Source organism: Pectinophora gossypiella, unplaced genomic scaffold (genome assembly GCF_024362695.1).
Source record: "Pectinophora gossypiella unplaced genomic scaffold, ilPecGoss1.1 Pgos_65, whole genome shotgun sequence".
NCBI classification, from domain to species: Eukaryota; Metazoa; Arthropoda; class Insecta; order Lepidoptera; family Gelechiidae; genus Pectinophora; species Pectinophora gossypiella.
In genome coordinates, this window is record NW_026063275.1 from 104,326 (window position 1) to 127,186 (window position 22,861).

The 22,861-nt window shown below is 38.7% G+C and overlaps 2 protein-coding genes across 2 annotated transcripts in view; one reads left to right on the top strand and one right to left on the bottom strand.

Annotated features, from left to right (window-relative positions):
• Positions 1-9,263, bottom strand: part of LOC126381584 (uncharacterized) — a 73,773-nt gene extending 64,510 nt beyond the window's left edge. The window contains exon 1 of the mRNA XM_050031046.1: positions 9,246-9,263. The gene's annotated coding sequence lies outside the window, so the exon portion shown is untranslated. The remainder of the gene's footprint in view (positions 1-9,245) is intronic.
• The window catches only part of LOC126381587 (disintegrin and metalloproteinase domain-containing protein 10-like), a 57,989-nt gene that overhangs the window by 32,796 nt on the left and 2,332 nt on the right, over positions 1-22,861 (top strand). Inside the window, exons 6-14 of the mRNA XM_050031049.1 lie at positions 2,134-2,287; positions 7,372-7,536; positions 11,509-11,680; positions 15,092-15,303; positions 17,500-17,734; positions 18,972-19,089; positions 19,433-19,602; positions 21,368-21,627; positions 22,061-22,293. Of these exons, the coding sequence (XP_049887006.1) occupies positions 2,134-2,287; positions 7,372-7,536; positions 11,509-11,680; positions 15,092-15,303; positions 17,500-17,734; positions 18,972-19,089; positions 19,433-19,602; positions 21,368-21,627; positions 22,061-22,293 (1,719 nt within the window). The remainder of the gene's footprint in view (positions 1-2,133; positions 2,288-7,371; positions 7,537-11,508; positions 11,681-15,091; positions 15,304-17,499; positions 17,735-18,971; positions 19,090-19,432; positions 19,603-21,367; positions 21,628-22,060; positions 22,294-22,861) is intronic.

Sequence of the window (22,861 nt, forward strand, 5' to 3'; positions counted from 1 at the left end):
CCGAAGTACATAAAAAAGGAATAATACTACGCAAAGGCAACTCCCGTCTATAATTTTTCTTTAGTATACGAATAAGACACATTTGAGAATTATTAATACTTTATATAGTTTCCAACAGCCTCCGTGGTCTAGTGGTTAGAGCGTTAGGCTCACGATCCGGAGGTCCGGGTTCGATTCCCGATGGGGACATTGTCGAAATCACTTTGTGAGACTGTCCTTTGTTTGGTAAGTACTTTTCAGGCTTGAATCACCTGATTGTCCGAAAAAAGTAAGATGATTCCGTGCTTCGGAGGGTACGTTAAGCCGTTGGTCCCGGCTATTAGCCGTAAAAACACCTCCACCAACCCGCATTGGAGCAGCGTGGTGGAGTATGCTCCATACCCCCTCCGGTTGATTGAGGGGAGGCCTGTGCCCAGCAGTGGGACGTATACAGACTGTTTATGTATATAGTTTCCAACTAGTCAAATCAGTTACTTTTTACTAAACGTCAAAACACGAAATTACTATGGAATTTGTATGAAAAAATAACCTGTGACGTCATAGAAAAACGTGACAAATGTCGCACTTATTATTACATTTTTCTTTATTAAAATTCATAAATAAGTTAAATTGAAAAAAATATTAAAAAAAAATACGTTGTAACGTTTTTTCGTTGTAATCTTTAGATCTGTCTTTATTTAGTAAAAATCAGAATTTCATAATTTATCTTTGACCTGGGAAACTATCCAATTACACTTAAGTCTAAAACATGTTCAGGCTTACTAGACAACATGTACATATTTAGAATCAGAATCAGAATCATTTATTCAACGTAATTATCATGGATAAACTTGTTGAAGGTCAATGTAACATTTTGAATTTACGTCATTTCGCAAGGTGTTATGGCTGAGGAGAAGAAATGACAAGAAACTGCAACAGCAACACATCTTTTAAATCAATGAGGGTACATTACAAGTTATTTAATAACTAGAGGAACACATTCAATACCAGACATTTTTATCATTTAGGTAATCATTAATCTTATAATAGGCTTTTTTACATAAAGTAAGCTTCACGTGAGCTTTAAATTTGTTCTCTGACAAATTTAAAATATTATCTGGTATTTTATTGTAAAAATAGAATGAATGAATACGAGTATGACATCCAAAGAAGTGACTCCAACAGACGTGTATCGAGGTGGGTGTACCATTTACCGATGACCTTACGTGACACTAACATTACTTGTATAATAATATGGCTATTTATATTTCAGTATATTATTTAAACAAAATTACGTGGCCTTCGAGACGTCCTTACATTTAGTTCGATATCTATATTCAATACTTATTTCGGCCCTTGCGTCTCTACCTCATTAATTAACAACATGCCGTCGCGACGGTGGAACTTGCCTAGTAAATTAATTAATGAGTATTAGATCGAATAACATTTTGTACATTGCCCCAAATAATAACAGAAGTTTGTTACAAGCAGGAAACGAGCCAAAAGTTCTGTTTCCGAAGACAACATAACGAGACAAGAAAATTTGCACAGTTTTACTTGTGAGTTGTTATTACATTATATTTTAGAAGTTTGTGCAGGTATACTTTTTTGTTTCCAAGTGGGGATTTTCGACTCTAAAACAAGATTGATTTACTACTATTGAAAAATAATACATAGATATTATAGAACAAAATGCGTGTAATATATTTCTCGTGGCCGGCTTGTTATTTTAACGTTTGGCGTCGCGTAATTTGATATTCCAAAATGCTTTTAATTTCTAGAATTTCAACTTGTTAGTATTATATTGTTAAGCACAATATTGGATTACGTTTCTATGGTTTTTTGACTGAACTGCGATCCTACACAAAGAATATCTTCAATTGTAAACATTGTTTTACTATTTTTTATTCTATTAATGATCCCATGCGTTTGAAATTATGGTGGACAAATCGACAAGTCACTTGAAGATAAATTGAAGCCACTCTTAGTATTATGGCATATAAGAGATAGAGAGAGAGGGAGATACTTTTTATAAGACAGCTAGACACGATCCCCAACGGGGTGAACAAAGGCACAAGCCTCTAGAATTCAACTTTCAAATCGCGCTACAGACATACTGTCCGCTAAGGTGTTAAGTAATGAAATTGGTTACAGATACTGGGAGCACCATAACAAGTACTCGCGCGCGGCGAACACCGGCGAACATTCGCGGTCGCGGCGCTCGCCCATAGACAACCGCAACACCTGCTCGCTCTACATACAGACGGACCCGCTCATATGGCGGCACGTTCGAGAGGGATTCCCTGATGTAAGTACTCACTTATTTCCTATAGTGTAAAACGATGTATTCGTATGAGACCACCTCACAAAATAGCACCTATGTTTACGTACTATTTATAACATAACCTATTGAGCACCTGACGATATTTTAGACAGGTACTAAAAGTGGAAATATATTTATTTTTTGTTCCATTATGAGCACCTACGGCTCTGTAGCTAATAGTAATGGGGGTATGATTTTCAGCAGGCTCTGCACGGCAACTGCGCCGCATGTGGCGCGAATAATTTCGAAGGTTTTTTTTTTTTTTTTTTATTTATTTCAAAAATTAAGTACAAACAGTGATTAAACTAACTAGCATCGTTAAACCATGGTTTGTGTCGATGCTATGTATCTACGATGTCCGTCTTACATTATACATAGATAAGTTCAACCAATAGACGTTGCGAATGGTATCTACGTGGATAAACCTCATTCGGCTATTGGTTACACGATATAAATCGCTCCGCGCGCGGTGCGATTTCCGTGCTATGAGGACTGGGCTCTAATAAATGGAATAATATATCAATTACAATGTCTAGAATGATGGTCGAATATAAATAATATTAGAACTTTTCTGTTTTAGTAACTCAATTAGTCAATTAAATTGTAATAATCGGTGATAGTTGTGTGTCACTACCTACATACAATATCGATGGCATATTCATATCCTTCGAAATTTGATTTACTGTCTTTTACGAGCATCAGACATTTGTTCAAAGTTTGGACGTGCACCTCTGGAGCACAACCCGGACACACCATACAAAAAACCTACACATTGAAGTTATCGTACACGCGTAACTGTGTGTGTGACGTCTGATGCCCATACGGTTGAAGACTAAAGTAAGACCGAGGGGGGTGAGGTAAACCTAGTTCAGCCGCTGGTGGAGAGCGGATAGTTGCCGTTCTATACGTAGTATTATTCCTTATTCTAAGTCTGGAAGTACATCAAGTATACAGGTTATTGTTGACACAGAAAATTAAATCAGAACTATTTATTTATCTCACTATGTCCTTTTTGAAGTGATTATAGAGTACACACTGAATAACCTACAACAAAATAACGAGTCTAAACCACATGTACAAATAATGAGATTAAACCACACGTATTCTGTCGTAATTTAAATTATTTAAAATAACAAATCAGTCGCGCTCCACAAATACTTTATTATTATCATTCGTACTTCGCCATTTTAATGTTGAATGTTAATGACATCTCTAAGGAGTTTTTACTAAAAAAGTGTCCGTACAGTGTTCTAAATACGTATACATTTAAGTTATGTAGATAGTACGGTCACGAGTACTGTATGTACTGTACTGTATGTCTCATTAAATGTCAAATATGATAGTGTGACAGGATTCTAAAGTGGGTACATGATATTGCTCATGACTACAAGTTCTTTCCCTCAAATTAATATGTTATGGCTGTTAAAATAAAGTGCAATATCGGTTGTACAGTGTCGTGACACGCTGCCGCTTGTGTCAAGATGCGTCGCGGACACTTTTTTTCAGAGATTAGTTGTCTATTTGTTATACGAGATCTATAACTTTATAGGTAGTTAGATGAAAACGGCGAACGGTAATATCAACTCTGTATTATGGACTACCATCAAGTTTAGATAAATATGTCATCGTATTTCCGATCTGAAAAAAACCAATGTATGAAAATACCCGTTGACTCGCTATGGATTTCAATTTTACTTTGAGTATCGTCAAAAGCGAACAGATATAAGTATAGATACATAGAACGTTTGTCCAAATAAGCCGTGTATCACCGGAACATAACCAGATATGAGCTATATGTACCTAGTTTTAGGACAGGGATTGTAAATCTTTACGATTTATACTATTTCAAAATAATAGTATTAAACAAACTTAACTACGAACGATAGGTTATGAAAAACAATCCAATTTGTGTAGAGTAATTATTATAGTACGTTTGGCTTTATGCGAAACAACACAAAACAAAAAAATGACCGACCTAGCACAGTACTTTAGAATAAAGAATAATAGTACGTATAAAGCGGTCACTCTCCGCCCCGCACCAATTCATATCGGGCGCCGACCTCACCCCCTCTACGTCTTACTTTAACAATAAATGGCTGAAAACCACTAAAGAGAAAGGGAGAGCGATGTGGACTATGTCTATCTCGCACGCTCTTATGTGTTAGGCGACAAAAAAAACTATTTTATTTCCGAGCACTCGTCGACTGTTCAACGTGTTGGATTATTCATCACCAGCCCATTAACGTCCCCACTGCTGGGGCACGGGCCTTCCCTATGGATGGATAGGGAGATCGGGCCTTAAACCATCACGCGGGCCCAGTGCGGATTGGTGGTTATTAACGACTGCTAATGCAGCCGGGACCAACGGCTTAACGTGCCTTCCGAAGCACGGAGGAGCTCGAGATGAACTTTTTTTTTGTGGTCACCCATCTTATGACCGGCCTTTGCGAAAGTTGCTTAACTTCAACAATCGCAGACCGAGCGCGTTTACCGCTGCGCCACCGAGCTCCTCAATTGGATCATTATACTTACGTTATTCCTTATTCTATGCTTACGTACCTAACCTTACATTAACTATAAGGGCTATTATAGGGCTTGTGTTATGTAAGTAAGTAAGTATTTTTGTTACAGTTGAGTTGACTATGCATGGTACGGTCACGAGTACTAATATGTATGCACTTTGAAACCATGTCACATTATTTTTTTTGATAAATTAAACCGTAAGTCTTATTTAATGTCAAATATGATAATGCGACAGGGTTCTGAAGTGGGTACATGATATTGCTCATGACTGTACGCGTGCAATAGTTTGACCATCCCTGTTGTAGGCACAGTGGCCAGCTAAACTGCAGTTTTGATTGCTTTCTGTCGGATAATCCACTCATAGCTCCAATAAAGCCGGCTTTGTTAGTTTTTAACTGTAACTGATTTACTGCGCCATAAAACTACCATGTGTGCTGCTCGTTTGATCTGCCTTTGCAGATAGCATACTTGATTTATTATTAGCATTCTTTTATATCAGCTTGATGCACTAAATGATGAAAATTTAAAGTATGATGCCTGCGATTACGATCCGCTAATGTAAATACTTATGCCTATTGCTTAATTTTTGTACTTATTTTCATAATTATATATATTTAAATGTAAGATTACTTGTATATTTATAACGCCATGGGTAACTGTCATGTTGTAAATACTAAATAAATAAATAAATAAGCTCTTATTACATACTTTTAACAGCCTCTGTGGTCTAGTGGTTAGACCGGTAAGCTCACGATCCGGAGGTCCGGGTTCGATTCCCGATAGGGACATTGGCGAAATCACTTTATGAGACTGTCCTTTGTTTGGTAAGGAGTTTGCATGCTTGAATCACCTGATTGTCCGAAAAAGTAAGATGATTCCGTGCTTCGGAGCGCACGTTAAGTTGTTGGTCCCGGCTATTAGCCGTAAAAACACATCCACTAACCCGCAGTGGAGCAACGTGGTGGAGTATGCTCCATATCCCCTCCGCTTAAATGAGGGGAGGCCTGTTCCCAGCAGTGGGACGTATATAGACTGTTTATGTAAGTACAAACTTGTTACACATAAACATACACAGATATACATAAGCTAAGCGTATTGTCTATGAAGGTAGGTAGCGCCATAATTTTTTAAACAGCTACTTGTAGCTCCACCAAATCATCTTCTGGGTCTTTGCAGCACGTACCATAAAATAGACAGTTTGCGTATATTTTTTTTGTCATTGCTTCATTTGCCCTCGAAACTACCAAGGTTCAATGTGCCAATAATTCTAACAACGTTGCCCAACAATGTTAAGTTACAAACTTTTTCATCATTTTATACAAAATGAACCATCGAATTGCGGAAATAAAAACTTTGGAGTTTGAATAAAAATAGAATGTTGATGAGTAAATATTACAAACCAATTAGCCGCCGGCTTCCTCCTATAAATACGTTTGAATTCAAAAGCCCCTATCAAGTTCACACGCTATCATAACATTGACTTTCATATATGCAAACTAAAATAATACTAGAAACTATCAAACTTTTAATTGCTCTCCTAGTAAAATTTATTTCAAAGTTATTTAAGTTTTAACTAGTTATTCACACCTATAGCTATCCATATAACTTATTATTCACATCTATAACTATTCATATAACTTATTTAGCTATTACATTGACCCTGAACTTAGTGTTTACTCAACATCAGTAAAAGTTTTCAACGTATCATGGTTTTAGTTTACGTTGAATCGTAATTACAGACAATACGAACGAAAGTTTAAAGATATTTGCATCATCATTAATATTGTTGTATTCTCACTGATTTATAGCGAAAAATATTTTGTTTTGTGATTGATTGGTTTTATTACATCTTAGAATACTCATCCATCCGTTTCTTTAACATTTACGCTCCCTTGTATCATAAAATAAAGAATAATAATTCCTAGCTCGATTTACCGCACCCCCTCTGGGTCTTATTTTGAGTGCTTATTACACCAACCTGTCCGACAGGCTAGATGCTTCAAGGTCACGGGTGGTTACCATGGTTACTCCCCAAGAACTTCCGTTTGCCGATCAAATCGTGTAGTCTAAAAGCAAATCTGCGAGGCGAATCTAGATTTGTGTATGTAGTGTCCGGGGTGTGCTTGTGTGGAATGCCAATATCGCCAATCAGCTCACGACACCAAACACTTCAGGACCCCGATACCGTCCTCGCCGGCGTGGTCGACGATTTCCCCCAATCAGCGCTTATCGCAATCGACCCACTAGGGTCGATTAATTCTTTCAAATATTTTTCCTCTCAGACGACGCAGTGAGCCGAGGTTCGCGCCCAACTGGGCACCCTCAGGTCTGTTGTCTTAAACGTTGTACGGGGTGAGAGCCTTCAGCGCTCCCCATATGTCCAGACCAGTAGTTAATGCCATCTGCGCAAAATCTACAATAAGTCACGTCAAAAAAAAAGCTTGTGTTGAACTTACGACGACTATACAAGTCCTGTCCGTTAACGTGTTAAACACGAAGCGTGTTAGCTTCTAAAGAAACATCCTAATAAACGATTTGTTCCACAGCACCGAGACCCAAGCAAAAAGGCGGAGGTGGACATGAAGACGAGGGAGGAGATCCTCTCGCTCATCTCGCACCACGTGACGGCTGTCAACTACATCTACAGGGACACCAAGTTCGACGGCCGCATGGAGCACCGGAACATCAAGTTTGAAGTCCAGAGGATTAAGGTCAGTCACATACATACACAAACATATAATAAACAGTAATACTGCGTGTAGAAGAGACACTCCGCTCGTACCGATCCGTGCTATCTGACTCCGCCCCCGATTTGTCGTCATTTCAGTATGTTTTGATGTTAAATTGATGTATTAAATAAATAATATTTATTTACTATTACCAGACTGCCGACATAATGTAAATAACACCCACATTACGAACAAAATACTAAATATTTACGTTTACTCTCAAAGGTTTGTTGTCTTTGTCCGTTCGGTTTGAAAGACTCAATAGAGGCGAACTTCATTATTCGGTATCAAATTCTAATGCGTAGGCGTTTTGCCTATCCATACATTAATAACTTACTTATATACATGTAATAGAATAATTGTAATAAAAAAAAAACATTCCTTTTTATTATTTGAAATAATATAAAAAGGAAGAAGTAATATTACAAATGTTGCCTGGAAGAGATTGCTACTTAGTAACAAGGCCGCTTATTGTACTCTTGCTATTTGTGTGAGCAATAAAGTATTTTTATTATATTATGTTACAATTCGATAACAATATTCTAGTGACTACATCTTTACATACATGACATAAGCTCATGGCTATATTAAATTACAATTAGACAATTACTTCCGCACAATATCCAAGGAAGAGGAAATTACTGAAAACCAGCGCTGGATGGCGCCATGGCATGGCTCCTGAGCCATTTCCTTTTGCCCGTATTCGTAATATTCATAATTACCTAGTTCTTATAGCAAATGTAAATTGTTACTGGCGATTATTTTATTCTTATTCTATTATTCTTATATTCCCAAAATGGCCTAGTCAGTAGGTACATCCATCGCAAGATGAACTAACTAACCACGCTTTACCAAACTTTCTGTCCAATCCCACTGTCGGAGTTTCTGACATGCCCGGGAAGACAAGCAGCAATATTCTATGTTTTGTACTTGCTCTAAGTAGAAGCTATGAACCGGATCAATTTAGGAAAATTAGATTGCTTTATTTACCTGACTGGCAACGTAACCCTAGATTTCCGATTTGTGTTTGAGGTGTTTAGCCACTACACCGCATTATTATAACTTCTGCGTCGCTACGACGAGTAAATAACGTGAAATTTTCACATGAAACCAGATTCACGGTAAGTTACCGAAGATGAACTGGTTGAAAATGACAATATTTTGAACTTTATGTCGCTCTTGAAAGGTGTTATGACTGTCGAGTAAAGACGAACCAAGAAGCTAAAGCAACATCTTCAAAACCAATAATAAGAGTTTACAATAAAGTATACCTAAAGATAGACAATTCACGGACTGGACAGTCGCCACAAATCACCAGAAAACAATTAGTTGCCTCACTTGATATTGAAATCTTAATAACGATGAACTCTATGGTCAAATTGTCAGCCCCTCACCAGTATCAAATATTTAATCTAGATTATACGGGATTGTTTATGTAGCCACGAGTTTAAACTCACGTTTTCGTTATCGACTAAATAATTGTGTACTGTAGATTAGTTTCGACAAATCGCATTATTTCTTCTGAATGAGTCATGGCTGCGAATGCATGCTGTACGAATTATAACTATTTATACATAACTCAAAATGGGAAAAAGTAAATAGTGTGCTGCGAGCATCATGTGTAGAGTAACGAATCTTGTAGATGTAAACAACCTAAACCAAAATTAAAGCACATAATAACGGGTTCTTACCGCGTTTAAATGGGGATATGAGACTCCCGATATTTCGACACTGTTGCAAGTGCCATGATCACGGGATGATAATAACCGCGTAAATTTAAAACAATACCTAAACCAAAATTTAGATTCGTCTCTTACGCACCATTTTACGCACCATTTTAGCTGAGACTGAGATTTCTTATACAGTTTTATTGATAGATAGATACAATCTTTATTTAGGTTTAAAACACTATTTTAAATGTAAAAACTAAAAAGGATACTGGCTCGGCTGATGTCGTATCGACCCACTTCAGACGCCATACTTTGTTTTAGTAAAAAATTTTAAATTTGATTCATCTCAAAAGCACGGCGCTTCGTATCATTAGCAAATTCTGTTGCGCACTCAACTTGATTATGAAAAGTACGATCAGAATACAAATGAGTTATTTACTTGTCTTTTTATTCGAAGAGACTATTAAGTCTGGCACTATTTTACCCAGATAATATTAAATATTTAATCAGTTTTTCATTAAGTTTCCAAGTCTGTGGTACATAATATTTCTCATGTCGTTATTCTATAGCTATTTATATTTGTCGTTTGTGTATTCTTTTTATAAAACGTCAGAGCCGACTATACTACTACACTGTGACTATACTGTGTATGCTTGTGTTTTTTAAGCGAAGTCGGACGCTTTCGGGTGCCTTAAGAGTGTCGAATGGGTTGGCTACAAGGCCACCCGCACCATTGATCCCCCGCACCAGAGCAGTGTAGTAGAGGGTCTATCCAGGGGTGGTATAGACTTGATTAGACCCAAGATCTCTGCTTTACTAACGAAACCCTGTGCGATCTATTATTATGATTAACTCAAGCAGGCAGTTTTCACTGATAAGTGCCTGTGTTTGACTATTCAGTACTTGTGTTTTCCTTTCTCTGTTTTATGGTAATTGTCCAATTTGTTTTCGAAGGTGTTGATGCTAAAAGCGGAGACCACGTCCAGCGGCTGCCCGTTCCACGCTGCTACTACTCTGTTAGTCAGGAAGTGCTTATGGGGGTTGTTGTTTGAAATTCTTTTACGGAGTTTGAACGTATGACTTCTGAGATTGGTGTTTTGATTGAACAAGTATAATGCTTCAAAGTTGTCCAGGTCATAGTAACTGTTTAAGATTTGTATGTCTACCAATTCTACCAATTACATACTTCTTGAAACGCGTGACGGAACAGCGATTGAAAAATTATAGGTACAAGATGATGCGTGCAGCAGTTGGCGATTACGTTATGCAGTCTGGTCTACGTAGGTATTTATATTTGGCTTGGCCACGATCGACTGGACTAACAGTCGCAATCGTCCGGTTGGCACCCCTGCTGTATGCCCCCTCCGGTAGGCTGAAGCAGGCCTGTGCTGTGCCCAGCAGCGAAACATATACAAGCAGGCTCTTTATATTGTGTTAACATAACATAGCAACACGCCTGTATCCCCGAAGGGGTAGGTAGAGATGTGTAGTATATACACCCACCCCTTAAATGATTCATGATTTATTACAAAATAAGTTAATATACACTAAGCGCTAAGGTAAACAATGATGAGAGTTGAGTTAACTAACAGTCTGTTAGTTTAGGCTCCGTAACGCGTCCGTAATAAACTCTTAAGCATAAATAGGTATCTTGCTGGAACTACTTGAACTGCTTGCTAATTTTGTTATGTTGCTACTTACGTTTTATATTATTTAAATCGGCACTTTACGTGATATAATTGTAATAAGTAAGTCAAAACTATTATTGACCTAATGACCCAATTTTCACACACACAGTTGCACGTGTACGTCGATATGTGGTGTCTGTGTAAAATGAGGTTGTTTGTATGAAGTGTCCGGGGTGTACCGAGGCAGACATGGCTGTAACGATAGTATGTCATCGTTAGTACACTAACGTAAATGTACACTAACACAGGGCATATACCGTGAGGGTATCTGTACCTAGAGTACCTACTTATGGCAATAATAGTGTACTTAAGCTCAACTTACTAACTGTAATGTTGATATCAATAGATGGAGATTTTTAATTGGTGTTTTGAAAGTAGAGGCATGTCGCCGATAGGACGCCTTTTTAATATGTTTTACTTTTTACTTGTTTTTCTATTCTTTTATATATTTGAATTTGGATATTGTTTTTACGTTTTGACATTACAGTGATTCAAGCCTGAAAAGTCCTTACCAAACAAAGGACAGTCTCACAAAGTGATTTCGACAATGTCCCCATCGGATAATAAAAATAAATAAATAAATTGCATTCTTTCAGATCGACGACGACTCGATGTGCAACACGCACCACTTCGCGAGCGAGACGAACCAGTTCTGCCTGGAGAACATAGACGTGTCCAACTTCCTGAACCTGCACTCGCTCGGCAACCACGAGGACTTCTGTCTCGCCTACGTGTTCACATACAGGGACTTCACTGGCGGCACTTTGGGTAAGAAAGCGCTATAACCTTACTACCGTAAAAGTACTACGTATAGAACGGCAACTCTCCGCTCCCCACCAGCGGCTGAGCCAGGTTTACCTCATCGCGTTCCCAAAAATGTAAAACAGTATTTTGTATGTACTCTTTGCTCCTGAAAGTAGGTAGATAAGCGTGACTGTTAAAGTCCACCGAAAAATAATTCGTGTAATACCAATTCTGAAAATTACCTAAATAAGAAATAAAATTACTTTGATATCGGTCTCAAAATGGAATTATTTTGTTTACATTCAGTTTCAGACAAATTAATAAAATAAAATTACAAATTTCCCTAGAAGTCTTACAGTAATATATAAGTGAAATTGATATAACAAAGATATAACAGTTTTTTCCTGTTTGTATACAAATATTATTTAGTAAATGGACTGAATTTCTGATTACTTACACGAGATATGTATTACGAAGAAATCTAATTATCATTCCTTCATAAATTCACGTTCATGGTTTCTAATGGAGTGGACAGAGCAGAAGTAATCAGAAGACGACATGCAACTACTTTTGAAGCGAAGTCATTGATGTACTATTACCGTAGATACCGCGCTTCATACAAAAATTTGGTAGTGGTATATCAATGAGCTAAGTCTTAAGATGAATGTGATGAACCATATTGTGACAGATGATAAGGAATACAATCCCTTAGTAGACTTTTCTTCAAACGCTTTCCATCTGTCTTTAATTTTTCTTTACTTCCAATCAAGCAGATAAGTGTTATGACAAATAATTATGATTAAGATATTATTTATTAAAAACAATTTTATCACTGCACTAACATTTCAAGAAGTCTTATTACTTGGAAATAAAGGTCATGTCACGACTTGTTATGCGTTGTACAGCGCAGTCATCTGCACATTAGCGTCGATACACTCATCGGATGACGCATCCGAGCTTACTTGATACGGTCATTTGAACGATTCGGGGAAAACGAATTGCATAATATTAAACTGGCCAAACGGTATATTCAAATATTGTTTTACAACTTTCCCTGTTGTTCAAGAACCCAATGATAATTATTTTCCTCGTGCTGTTGTGTTTAAGGGTGGTATTGATAAACTAATCTCACCTTCGAGACTGCCCTCAAGATCATGTCAATGTGACCGTTCTTATATAAAAACAGGGACTTGCGCATGATCGTAAGGATAATCTCAGCTGAGATTAGTTTATTAGGGTGGTAACCCTAAGTTTCATTAAACTAAAAACTTTATAAAACTTTAAACAATAGCTTCATTAAAATGGCAGGAGGACAGAAAGATTGTAGACAGTCTAGTGCAAAAGAGACAAAAGACAACATAAGCTTACAACTACATCACAATGGGGTAGTCAGAGGTACGTCCATCGCAAGATGAATTAAGTACCAACACCTCACCGAGCTTTAAGACTAACGTGATAGTTGGTGAGCCGTATCGCCATCTATAATGTGCGAGCCAACTGTGTTAGTGAAAACTGCACTTTAGATAAATTAATAACTCATTGGTGCAAAGTTCGGTAGTCCGGGGTTAGAACCGGCGTTCCCCGTTTGAGAAGCAAGCCGGTGTACCACAGGACCACAGTGACTATTTAATAGACAAAAGACCTAGTACCACAGACTATCTCTCGGTAGTATTTGTCGGTACTTTTTATGCATACCACAGACTATCTCTCGGTAGTCTGTGGTATGCATAAAAAGTATAAATCTGAAAATGAAATTATATATCCATTAATGGGACGTTTACATGCGTCTACTTTAATCGATTTCCAGTGACTTTTCAAGATTCGTGCCGACTCTTAAGTTCACGTGTTACGATTCGATTTTCTTCACGGCTTATACCATGACTCGACGTATTATTGTAACTATGTTAAGTTACCTTGAAATTATTATTAGTCCCACTACACTTTTTTATACTATATTTGTGAAACTTTATATGATAGGGTATTTGACTGGGTCAAAGATAAAATATAAAATGCTAATCTAGAGAAGCCAGTCTAAGTTGATCACAAATAATCTCGTATTAATTGTGAATAAATTTAACACTGAGTACAATGCTTCACAGTTACTCGGACAGTATTTCCATACAGATTCAATGCAATGTTCGTTTCATTTCGAACAAAGTATCTAATTTAAAAGCTGTGGTAGTGTATAGTTATACACAGAGGGTATATAACTATACACAGAGGGTGTATAACTATACACCCCTGCCCCTACCCCTTCGGGGATACAGTCTTGTTACTGTGTTATGTAATGTTTATCTTATTTTTATGGATTTTTAATGGATTCTGGGAGGGCTCTAGCTGGAACATCACCGATTGAGAAATTGGTCGGTGTACTGCGGAAGGCGATTGGGGCAACCACCGTTCTAAACGCCCTATGGCGATGGCTATGGCGATAACTCCACCGACAAGAGCGCAGCTCTTAAATAAAGAGAGAGAGAGAGAGAGATCTCATTTGGCTTAGTTATAAAATAGCCTGTTAAAACGTACACAGGTACTCTTTACTAAAAAATCGCCCTCAAGGTAAGCCACATGTCTCGAGTTGGACAATTAATCACCTATCTGAGCGACATGGGTTACCACTAACAAATTCTTATTAATAACATTTATAACAAGTGATCTCATTACTTCATGAATCATACCTACCGTGAAGTTTTCCTTTTAGTAACAATACGTTATTTATCGATAAATGTATCCTCGGATTAAATTAACTTCTTAGGTATTTGTGCGACGTTCATAAATTAGAGACAGCTTGATAACGTTCTGAGTATGGGTAAAGAGTTTATAAACAACATCCTGGTATTCATTACATATCTGTTAATAAGAAACACAGACAGTTTAAATATATTATATCCATTAAATGTGTAAATACTTTACAAAGATCAACATCCTTACCTTAAGAAAACGCGTATTAAAAGAAACAAGTTACAGGTTTTAGAAAGATCCATATTACAATGTTAATATTTCAATTGTTCAATTATTACTCCTAGCCTAAACCATAGCACTGCAGGGCATAGAACTCTGTCCCTTTCTTCCACTCCTCCCGATATATGACTTTCTCTTTCCGTTTCTTATAATAATAATATGTTCTTTAATTCAGACATCACAAGGTCCATATTTCGACATACAAAAAACCTTCAATATCAAAATTAAAATTAAGCTTTACAATACAATTGGAATTTAAAATTAAAAAAAAAAACAAATTCAAATAAAACAAAATAAAAATGAGCTACTTTCGCAGTGCAATGAACGCTGAGCCAGTGCTTTAGGATAGGCCCATCCACTCGGTCCGCTATTATCTTCAGCAGACTGTTACCACTGCTCCACACCCGGCGCATTATAACATTTTCTAAATTTAAATAAAACAACAACTAAGTAAACCCTTCTTTCTATCTGCAGGTCTAGCATGGGTGGCGAGCGCAAGCGGCGCATCTGGCGGCATATGCGAGAAGTTCAAGACGTACACGGAGACCATCGGTGGCATGTACCAGAGCACCAAGCGCTCGCTCAACACCGGCATCATCACTTTCGTCAACTACAACAGCCGGGTGCCGCCTAAAGTCAGCCAGCTCACCCTCGCTCATGAGATCGGACACAACTTCGGCTCGCCGGTGAGTAGCATGTCACTTCATTCAGGCTATCGGCGCCATATACCAAAGCACAAAGCTAGCACTCAACACCGGCATCATTACCTTCGTCACCTACAAGTGACGCTTAAAATCAGCCAGGTCACCCTCGCTCATGAGATCGGACACAACTTCGGCTCGCCGGTGAGTAGCATGTCACTTCATTCGGCCATCGGCGCCATATACCAAAACAAAATGCTATCGCTCAACACCGGCATCAATTCCTTCGTCACCTACAAGTGACGCCTAAAATCAGCCAGGTCACCCTCGCTCATGAGATCGGACACAACTTCGGCTCGCCGGTGAGCAGCATGTCACTTCATTCAGGCTATCGGCGCCATATACCAATACACAAAGCTATCGCTCAACACCGGCATCATTACCTTCGTCACCTACAAGTGACGCCTAAAATCAGCCAGGTCACCGTCCCTCGTAAAATTCGACACAATTGAGTAGTGTAACTAGGTTCAAAATAAATTGTGTAGTTCTGTTTGCTAAGACAGATCTAAAACTAAAGAAAATCATTTTCTTTCTTCTATTCAACTTATTTATGAATTTTAATCATGAAAAACGTAAAAATAAGTCCGACATTTTATCACGTTTTTCTATGACGTCACGGTGTGCTTTTTCATACAAATTTCATAGTAATTTCGTTACGTTTAGTAAAAAGTAACTGATTTGATTAGCTGGAAAAATAGCCTATTTTGGGTCGCAAGTGAGTGGGGTGGTCTTGAAACTAGCCAGCCAACGACCGCGTCAGCTTTAGCGAAATCGGAGTGTCGGGATTTTTTACTTCATAAAGAACTACTATATACCTACAGCCCAAACGTTGATACCCAAAACGAAGAATTAAATACTCTCTCATTTTGAAATGAGCGATCGGCGAGTTCGAGAAAGAACGAATAGAATTTATGGAGTTGGGTGGTATAATTTAAACACAGAGAATTAATTGAAATTGACATCTAACTTTATGTTTATAATATAACGTCGTATTATTCAGGCACTCCAATGAAATAATAATTATACTATTGTTATTATATTCCTCTTGTTTAGGTATTCATTATAACTGAATTTGAATTCTAAATTTGATCCGATTAACACTACATTCACGAATCATAGAAACGTTTACAAATTCAGTTTAGAGTTTACCAAAACATCTTACAATTGTAACACAAAGATATAATTTTACAACTATTCTTTCATTGCGTTTTAAATTAAAAGTGGTCGTAAACATTGCGTTGCGTCAAACAGACTTTATGCCGTCAACTGGTATGCACATGTGGAACAGTTCACTGTTTAACACAACATGTAGTAACATCAACGTAAATGCAACCCTATTACGCTGTCAAATAACTATAAAATTAGAGCGACGACCATGACCCGAATGCATGTAATTTTGGCGTTTATATAACTGTAATATTCGCGGCATAATGCACACAGTATAATCTCAATTATTATTTTTATCTATATAGCCTACGCTTAGTTGAAACATCTCTTTTATTATGTTATTATTTCATTAACTAACGTTTAATTATAATAACTAACTATACAATGTAATCAATCAAGGGGTCATTCTAATTTTAGCATATCTTTGGCGTTTTATTCAATATGATACTATATCGACAAACAGCTAGTAGTCTGTCACCATAATTATAGTTTGTTCTATCCATGACGACTTCAATATCAAGTGTAAATGCAAGTCTTCGGCTAATTTAAAAATCTGCCGTAAGAAAATTTAAGGTCGTAAGAAAATTGTTTAACTATTGTGTCTAAGTAATCCTGGCTTTACGAGGTTACGTGACTTACATTTTTGTATTTATAATAAAATTAACGTATGAGGATTAATGTATGAGGAGCTCGGTGGCGCAGCGGTAAACGCGCTCGGCCTGCGATTGTTCAAGTTAAGCAACTTTCGCAAAGGACGGTCATAGGATGGGTGACCACAAAAAAAAAGTTTTCATCTCGAGCTCCTCCGTGCTTCGGAAGGCACGTTAAGCCGTTGGTCCCGGCTGCATTAGCAGTCGTTAATAACCACCAATCCGTGCTGGGCCCGCGTGGTGGTTTAAGGCCCGATCTCCCTATCCATCCATCCATAGGGAAGGCCCGTGCCCCAGCAGTGGGGACGTTATTGGGCTGGTGATGATTGAATAAAATTAACAAGACCCTTATTCAAACCAACAGCACGACTACCCATCGGAATGCCGGCCGGGTGGTCAGAAGGGCAACTTCATAATGTTCGCCTCCGCCACGTCCGGGGACCGCCCTAACAACAGCAAGTTCAGCGCGTGTAGTGTGGGGAACATTAGCGCTGTGCTGGACGCTGTGAGAGATGGGAGGAAGAGGAACTGTCTCACTGCCAGCGCCGGCGCCTTCTGCGGGAACAAGATTGTTGAGGTCGGCGAAGAGTGTGACTGCGGTATGTATTTTTTTTTGCCTGATGTGTCCTGCCATTGCTAGGCAGGTCCAGGCCCCTTCTTTTCCAACCTTCCTTGTCCCGAATTTGTATAACCCCAAACAACTAGACATCTTCCGGCATACAAGAGTCTATATACATGAAAGATGTAAATTATTTATATTTAACGGATATAGTATGAGAGTGCGTTTGTTCGCTTTTTTTTTCTTTATTTCATTTGTAGTCATTTGGTCTAAGGCCACTCTGAGCATTTCTTTTAAAAAAGCATTCTTTGTGAATTTATAAACAGTGAAGAAAGACACTTACATAGTTGCTTATATAAAGCAATTACCGCCCGTATCTTAATAGCGGATAGATAATATACTACACAAAAACCCTTTGTTCATTATTTAATACATATTCGCTTAATACGTTTCGAGACATAATACGTTCTGGTATAAAGTTCAGATTTTACTGAATGCTCTATGTGTTTTCTAATTTCGTTTTATGCATTTCCTTAATAGAATTAAATGTATTTTGTCTACCAAGGTAATGGAAATTATGTCTATGACGCATACATATAAAAAATCACGTGTATTTGCCTTCTATGGCATTATAAGTTTAATACACGTAATATAAAAATCCGCATCTAAGATTCGCACGAGTACTTTTGCAATCTAAACTTTGATAATGGTTCAAATATTAGAAAAAAACACTTCTAAGTAGAGCCATAAATCGACTTAGCAAGCCGGCAGCTACTTTTGTTTTTAATTATGATGACTTGTAAGTGTTGTGTTTTTCGGAGGTATGTGACCTAACCTGTATTGGGCTGGTTTTGCTTAGCGGGTTGGAAGGTCAGACAGGCAGTTGCTTCTGTAAAAACCGAACCTGTCAAATCTTCACGTTTGGTTAGCGGACTCTGTGAAAAACGGGATAATGCTAGGGAGATGATGATGAATTGTAAATGATAAATGACCAATGTAGGTATCTCCTATAATAAATAATAATACAATTAAAAATTCAAATTCTTAAAAATAACGCGAGGAGGGAAGTAGTCAGAGCAAAAACTGGTAGAAAATTTTGTATCGGGAAATAACGCTACTCCCTTCCGTTGCATCGGAAACCCGAGTTGCTCCATGCTGATATCAAAAATTGCTGCAAGTTGTCTTCTCATTATTCGTGACTCTGGCCATTAGGAATTACGCGCGTGTGTTCATATATCTACATATACTCAGATAAATAATGAATGTGCACATTGTAGGTTACGACGAGAACGAATGCAAGGACCACTGTTGCTACCCGCGGCAAGTGAGCGCATACGACCGCGAGCAGAACAGCACTGCCAAGGGATGCCATAGGAAAGCCAACACTCAATGCAGGTAATTACAGATTTTGTTAAGATGAACACTTAATTGTTCACAAAAAGTACAAAAAAAAGGATTAATTGTCATTTGTCCACCATAACGACGTGCTTTTCAGCATTTCAATCTTATTGCTTCCAGTTCGTTTCTTAGGGTGTGTTTTTACTAAAGCGGAGAGGAGCCGAGACGCGTGGAATTGTGCAGAAATCGACTAATCGAGACGGAGGGGCGTTCTAATAGCATTATGATTAACCGATTTCGCACTTCTCCACTCTTCTCTTTTCCTAACTTAATTCCCAATCTCATGTGGGCCCGATTATGTTGAATAATGTTGGAATTTATAACCTATGTGTTTGTACAGTCCGTCGCAAGGCCCGTGTTGCCACGCGCGCACGTGTCAGTTCGTGTCGGAGTTCCGTAACCAGACGTGTCGCGAGGCCACCGAGTGCAGCCACGCCTCCTTCTGCTCCGGCCGCTCCGCTGAGTGCCCCGAGCCGCAGCACATGTCCAACCTCACCAAATGCAATAATGGTATGTACGACAACCGCCCCAGAGTATCCGACTTGTATACTAGTGATGTAACGAATGTTGGATTTTTCACATTCGCGAATGCGAATGCGATTGCGAATAATTATCTTCAACATTCGCGAATGCGAATACGAATGCGAATATTTTAAAATGTCAAAAAAGCGCGCTTAAAATGTTTGATAGGTTTGACGTTTCGTATAAGTTTCACTTGTCACGGAATTACCAATAATTTTGAACGAAAAATGATTGTATTGAAAGCAGAAGTATTCAACGATGGGCGACATACAGGAGAAAATATAGCGGCAAAGTTAGAAACTATGTTGTCATCGTGGGGAATTCCCAAAGAAAACGTATTATGTATTGTAAGAGATGGTGGCACTAACATGAAAAAAGGTATTTCTTTATTGAGCATTAAAACATTGATTGTTCATCGCACCAAATCCAACTTGTTGTTAAAGAAGGGCTTAAGTCACAAGAATCAATCATTGCAGCCATTAACAAATGTAAAAAGAAAGCGACACATTTTCACCACTCTAATGTAGCTCAAGATGAACTTTCGCTAAAACATTCGCTAAGTATTCGCATAAATTTTGCGAATGCGAATGCGAATGCGAATATTCAAAAATTTGCGGATATTCGCGAATGCGAATGCGAATGCGAATATTCGTTACATCACTATTGTATACGATTAAGAGTAAAAAGCCCAAATTGAGTATTCCACAGCAAATACCCAATTTCCTCTTTTAGATGAAATGCTCAATATGCCTTTTGTAGACCGTACCGGAGCAGGCTTTTGGGGTAGCAGCAAACACAATTGTGCCCAATGCGCGGTACGAGTTAGATCTGTCAATTTTTTTTTTGTTCTGGTTTTCCCCGAAGGGTAAGGCAAAGGGAACTATGCCCATACAGCCATGTCTGACGTATTTTTTTTCTTGATGATTAATGAAATGATGAAAGGTGATGATGATGAAACCTAAGCCCCCACCCTCGGAGTAGACTCGTACTCCGAACCCCAAACGAATTAACTCAAAAGTCCGCATAAACTTTTGAGTTATGAAGCGGCTTCCCGGCACGAAGCGATACACTTTGTTCATTGAATACTCCAATATAATAACACTCGCGAATGTCTTCCGACTAACTTAATGCGATCATTAACCACAAAACACCACTTCGTATTAATTATTTAGATTACTCAATGAAGAAAGCAACTGTCCCGTTCCCGTTTCCCGCCGAAAATCTCTCGAAAATCTGTCAAAGTGCAAAAGCCAGTGCTGTGACATTCATCAGCATAGCGATGTACCAGCCGATTGGGCCGATTCATTTTATTGTATCTAACAGTAGGTGTTTATGTTAGATTCACAATTGTCTTGTTCATTGTGGATTACCAACCTCATCATCCCTGATGTCAAGGTTATTATTTACCCACCAAAAGCCCCTACTTTCCACGTACACCTACATCAGTTAATATCAATGGGGACCAACGGCTTAACATGCCTTCCGAAATATGGATAATCTTACTATCGGACTATATGTAATGTCCTAAACAAATTAAGGATCATAATTTTTGTGGTATGTCCCCACCGGGATTCGAACCCAGGTTGTGAGAAGCTGCAGTAGTTTTAGGCGGATGAGACGTTCGTTATGTAAAATTGACGATTCAAAGTGTAACGTTACCTACTGAATAAAGATATTTTTGAATTTGGATCGCGACCTCAACGCTAAACCACTGGAGCACAGAGGCCGTTGGCTAATATGAACTTGTTGACAGGCACGCAACTGTGCATCAGCGGCGAGTGCCGCGGCTCGATGTGCCTGGCGTGGCACATGAAGGAGTGCTTCCTGTCGTCGTCGCAGCAGGTGGGCGAGGGCGTGACGGCCGTGGTGGACCGGCGCGCGCTGTGCCAGCTGGCGTGCCAGGTGGGCCCCGAGCCCGGCTCGTGCCAGAGCACGGCCGAGTTCGCGCACAAGTACGGCCTGCCCGCCGGCGGCATCGCGCTGCGGCCCGGCTCGCCCTGCGACAACTTCCAGGTAACGTTGGATACTTGACTACGACAACTAAAAAAAAACATACGGTCGAATTGAGAACCTCCTCCTTTTTTGAAGTCGGTAAAAATCAAACCCTCGCTGCCCGCGCTGCAGTAACACGTGGAAGCAGGACGCCGATTGATGCGCTCTCTGTTGCACTTACGGGGCTTACAGGCGGCCATAGTGACGTACCATTGTTGTGTCGATAGTAATAATATATTAATAAATTATTATTATTTATTAATTATGTATTGTGTGTCGTAGGTTTTACCTAAATAAACTTTTTTTATTATTACTATACACAACCGACATACAAAATTTCGAGCCCTACATCCCAACAAGGGATAAAAGGATTTGAAGAAGAACAGACAACTTTTTTTAAACCTAAACACTACTCTCTTTAAAACTTTTCTTCTAACCATTCAATACATTCCAGGGCTACTGCGACGTGTTTCTCAAGTGCCGCGCGGTGGACGCGGAAGGCCCGCTAGTCCGCCTCAAGAACCTACTCCTCAACCAAGCGACGCTCCGGACCGTACAAGCCTGGGTCACAGAGCACTGGTGGGCGGTGCTATTAGCCGGAGTAGCACTTGTGGTGCTCATGGGTGCTTTCGTCAAGTGCTGTGCCGTGCACACGCCATCCTCCAACCCTAAGCGGCCGCCGGCGAGGTAATTATAAAGGGACACCGTAACGAAAACTTTGAGGAATAATTCAGACCATGACTCTAAGTTAATACCAACTTGAATTTTCCATCGCAAAAATATAGAATTGAAAATAATTAAAAAAAAAACACAATTAAGTCATGAATTTTGCGTCGTAAAATTCCACTTGACGTTAACTCGGAATTATGAGCCGAATCATCTCCCTGAGTATTCGTTACGATGTCACTCACATTGTATAATTATTTTATGGCTATTATTTATTAACTGAGTATGTTCTAGGGCTTTGTAAACGTTGTAAGCGCGTTGTAGTTGCAGCCTGTATATTTCACAAACAACGTGAATACAAGGTGTATAATGTAGCTCATTACACAATAACTAGTAGAGAACAAGACGAGAGCATGACGCGATACTCGCTTCGTCAATTCTTGTGTTTATAACATTTAAGTATAGAATTGCATAGTCGAATTTGGATTGCTTGTGAGTTGTGTATAAATAAATAAATTAATAAATAAAACACTCACAAAAATATCACGAGTTGAGTGCATTTGTATTACAGCTCACACATGTCATTTTT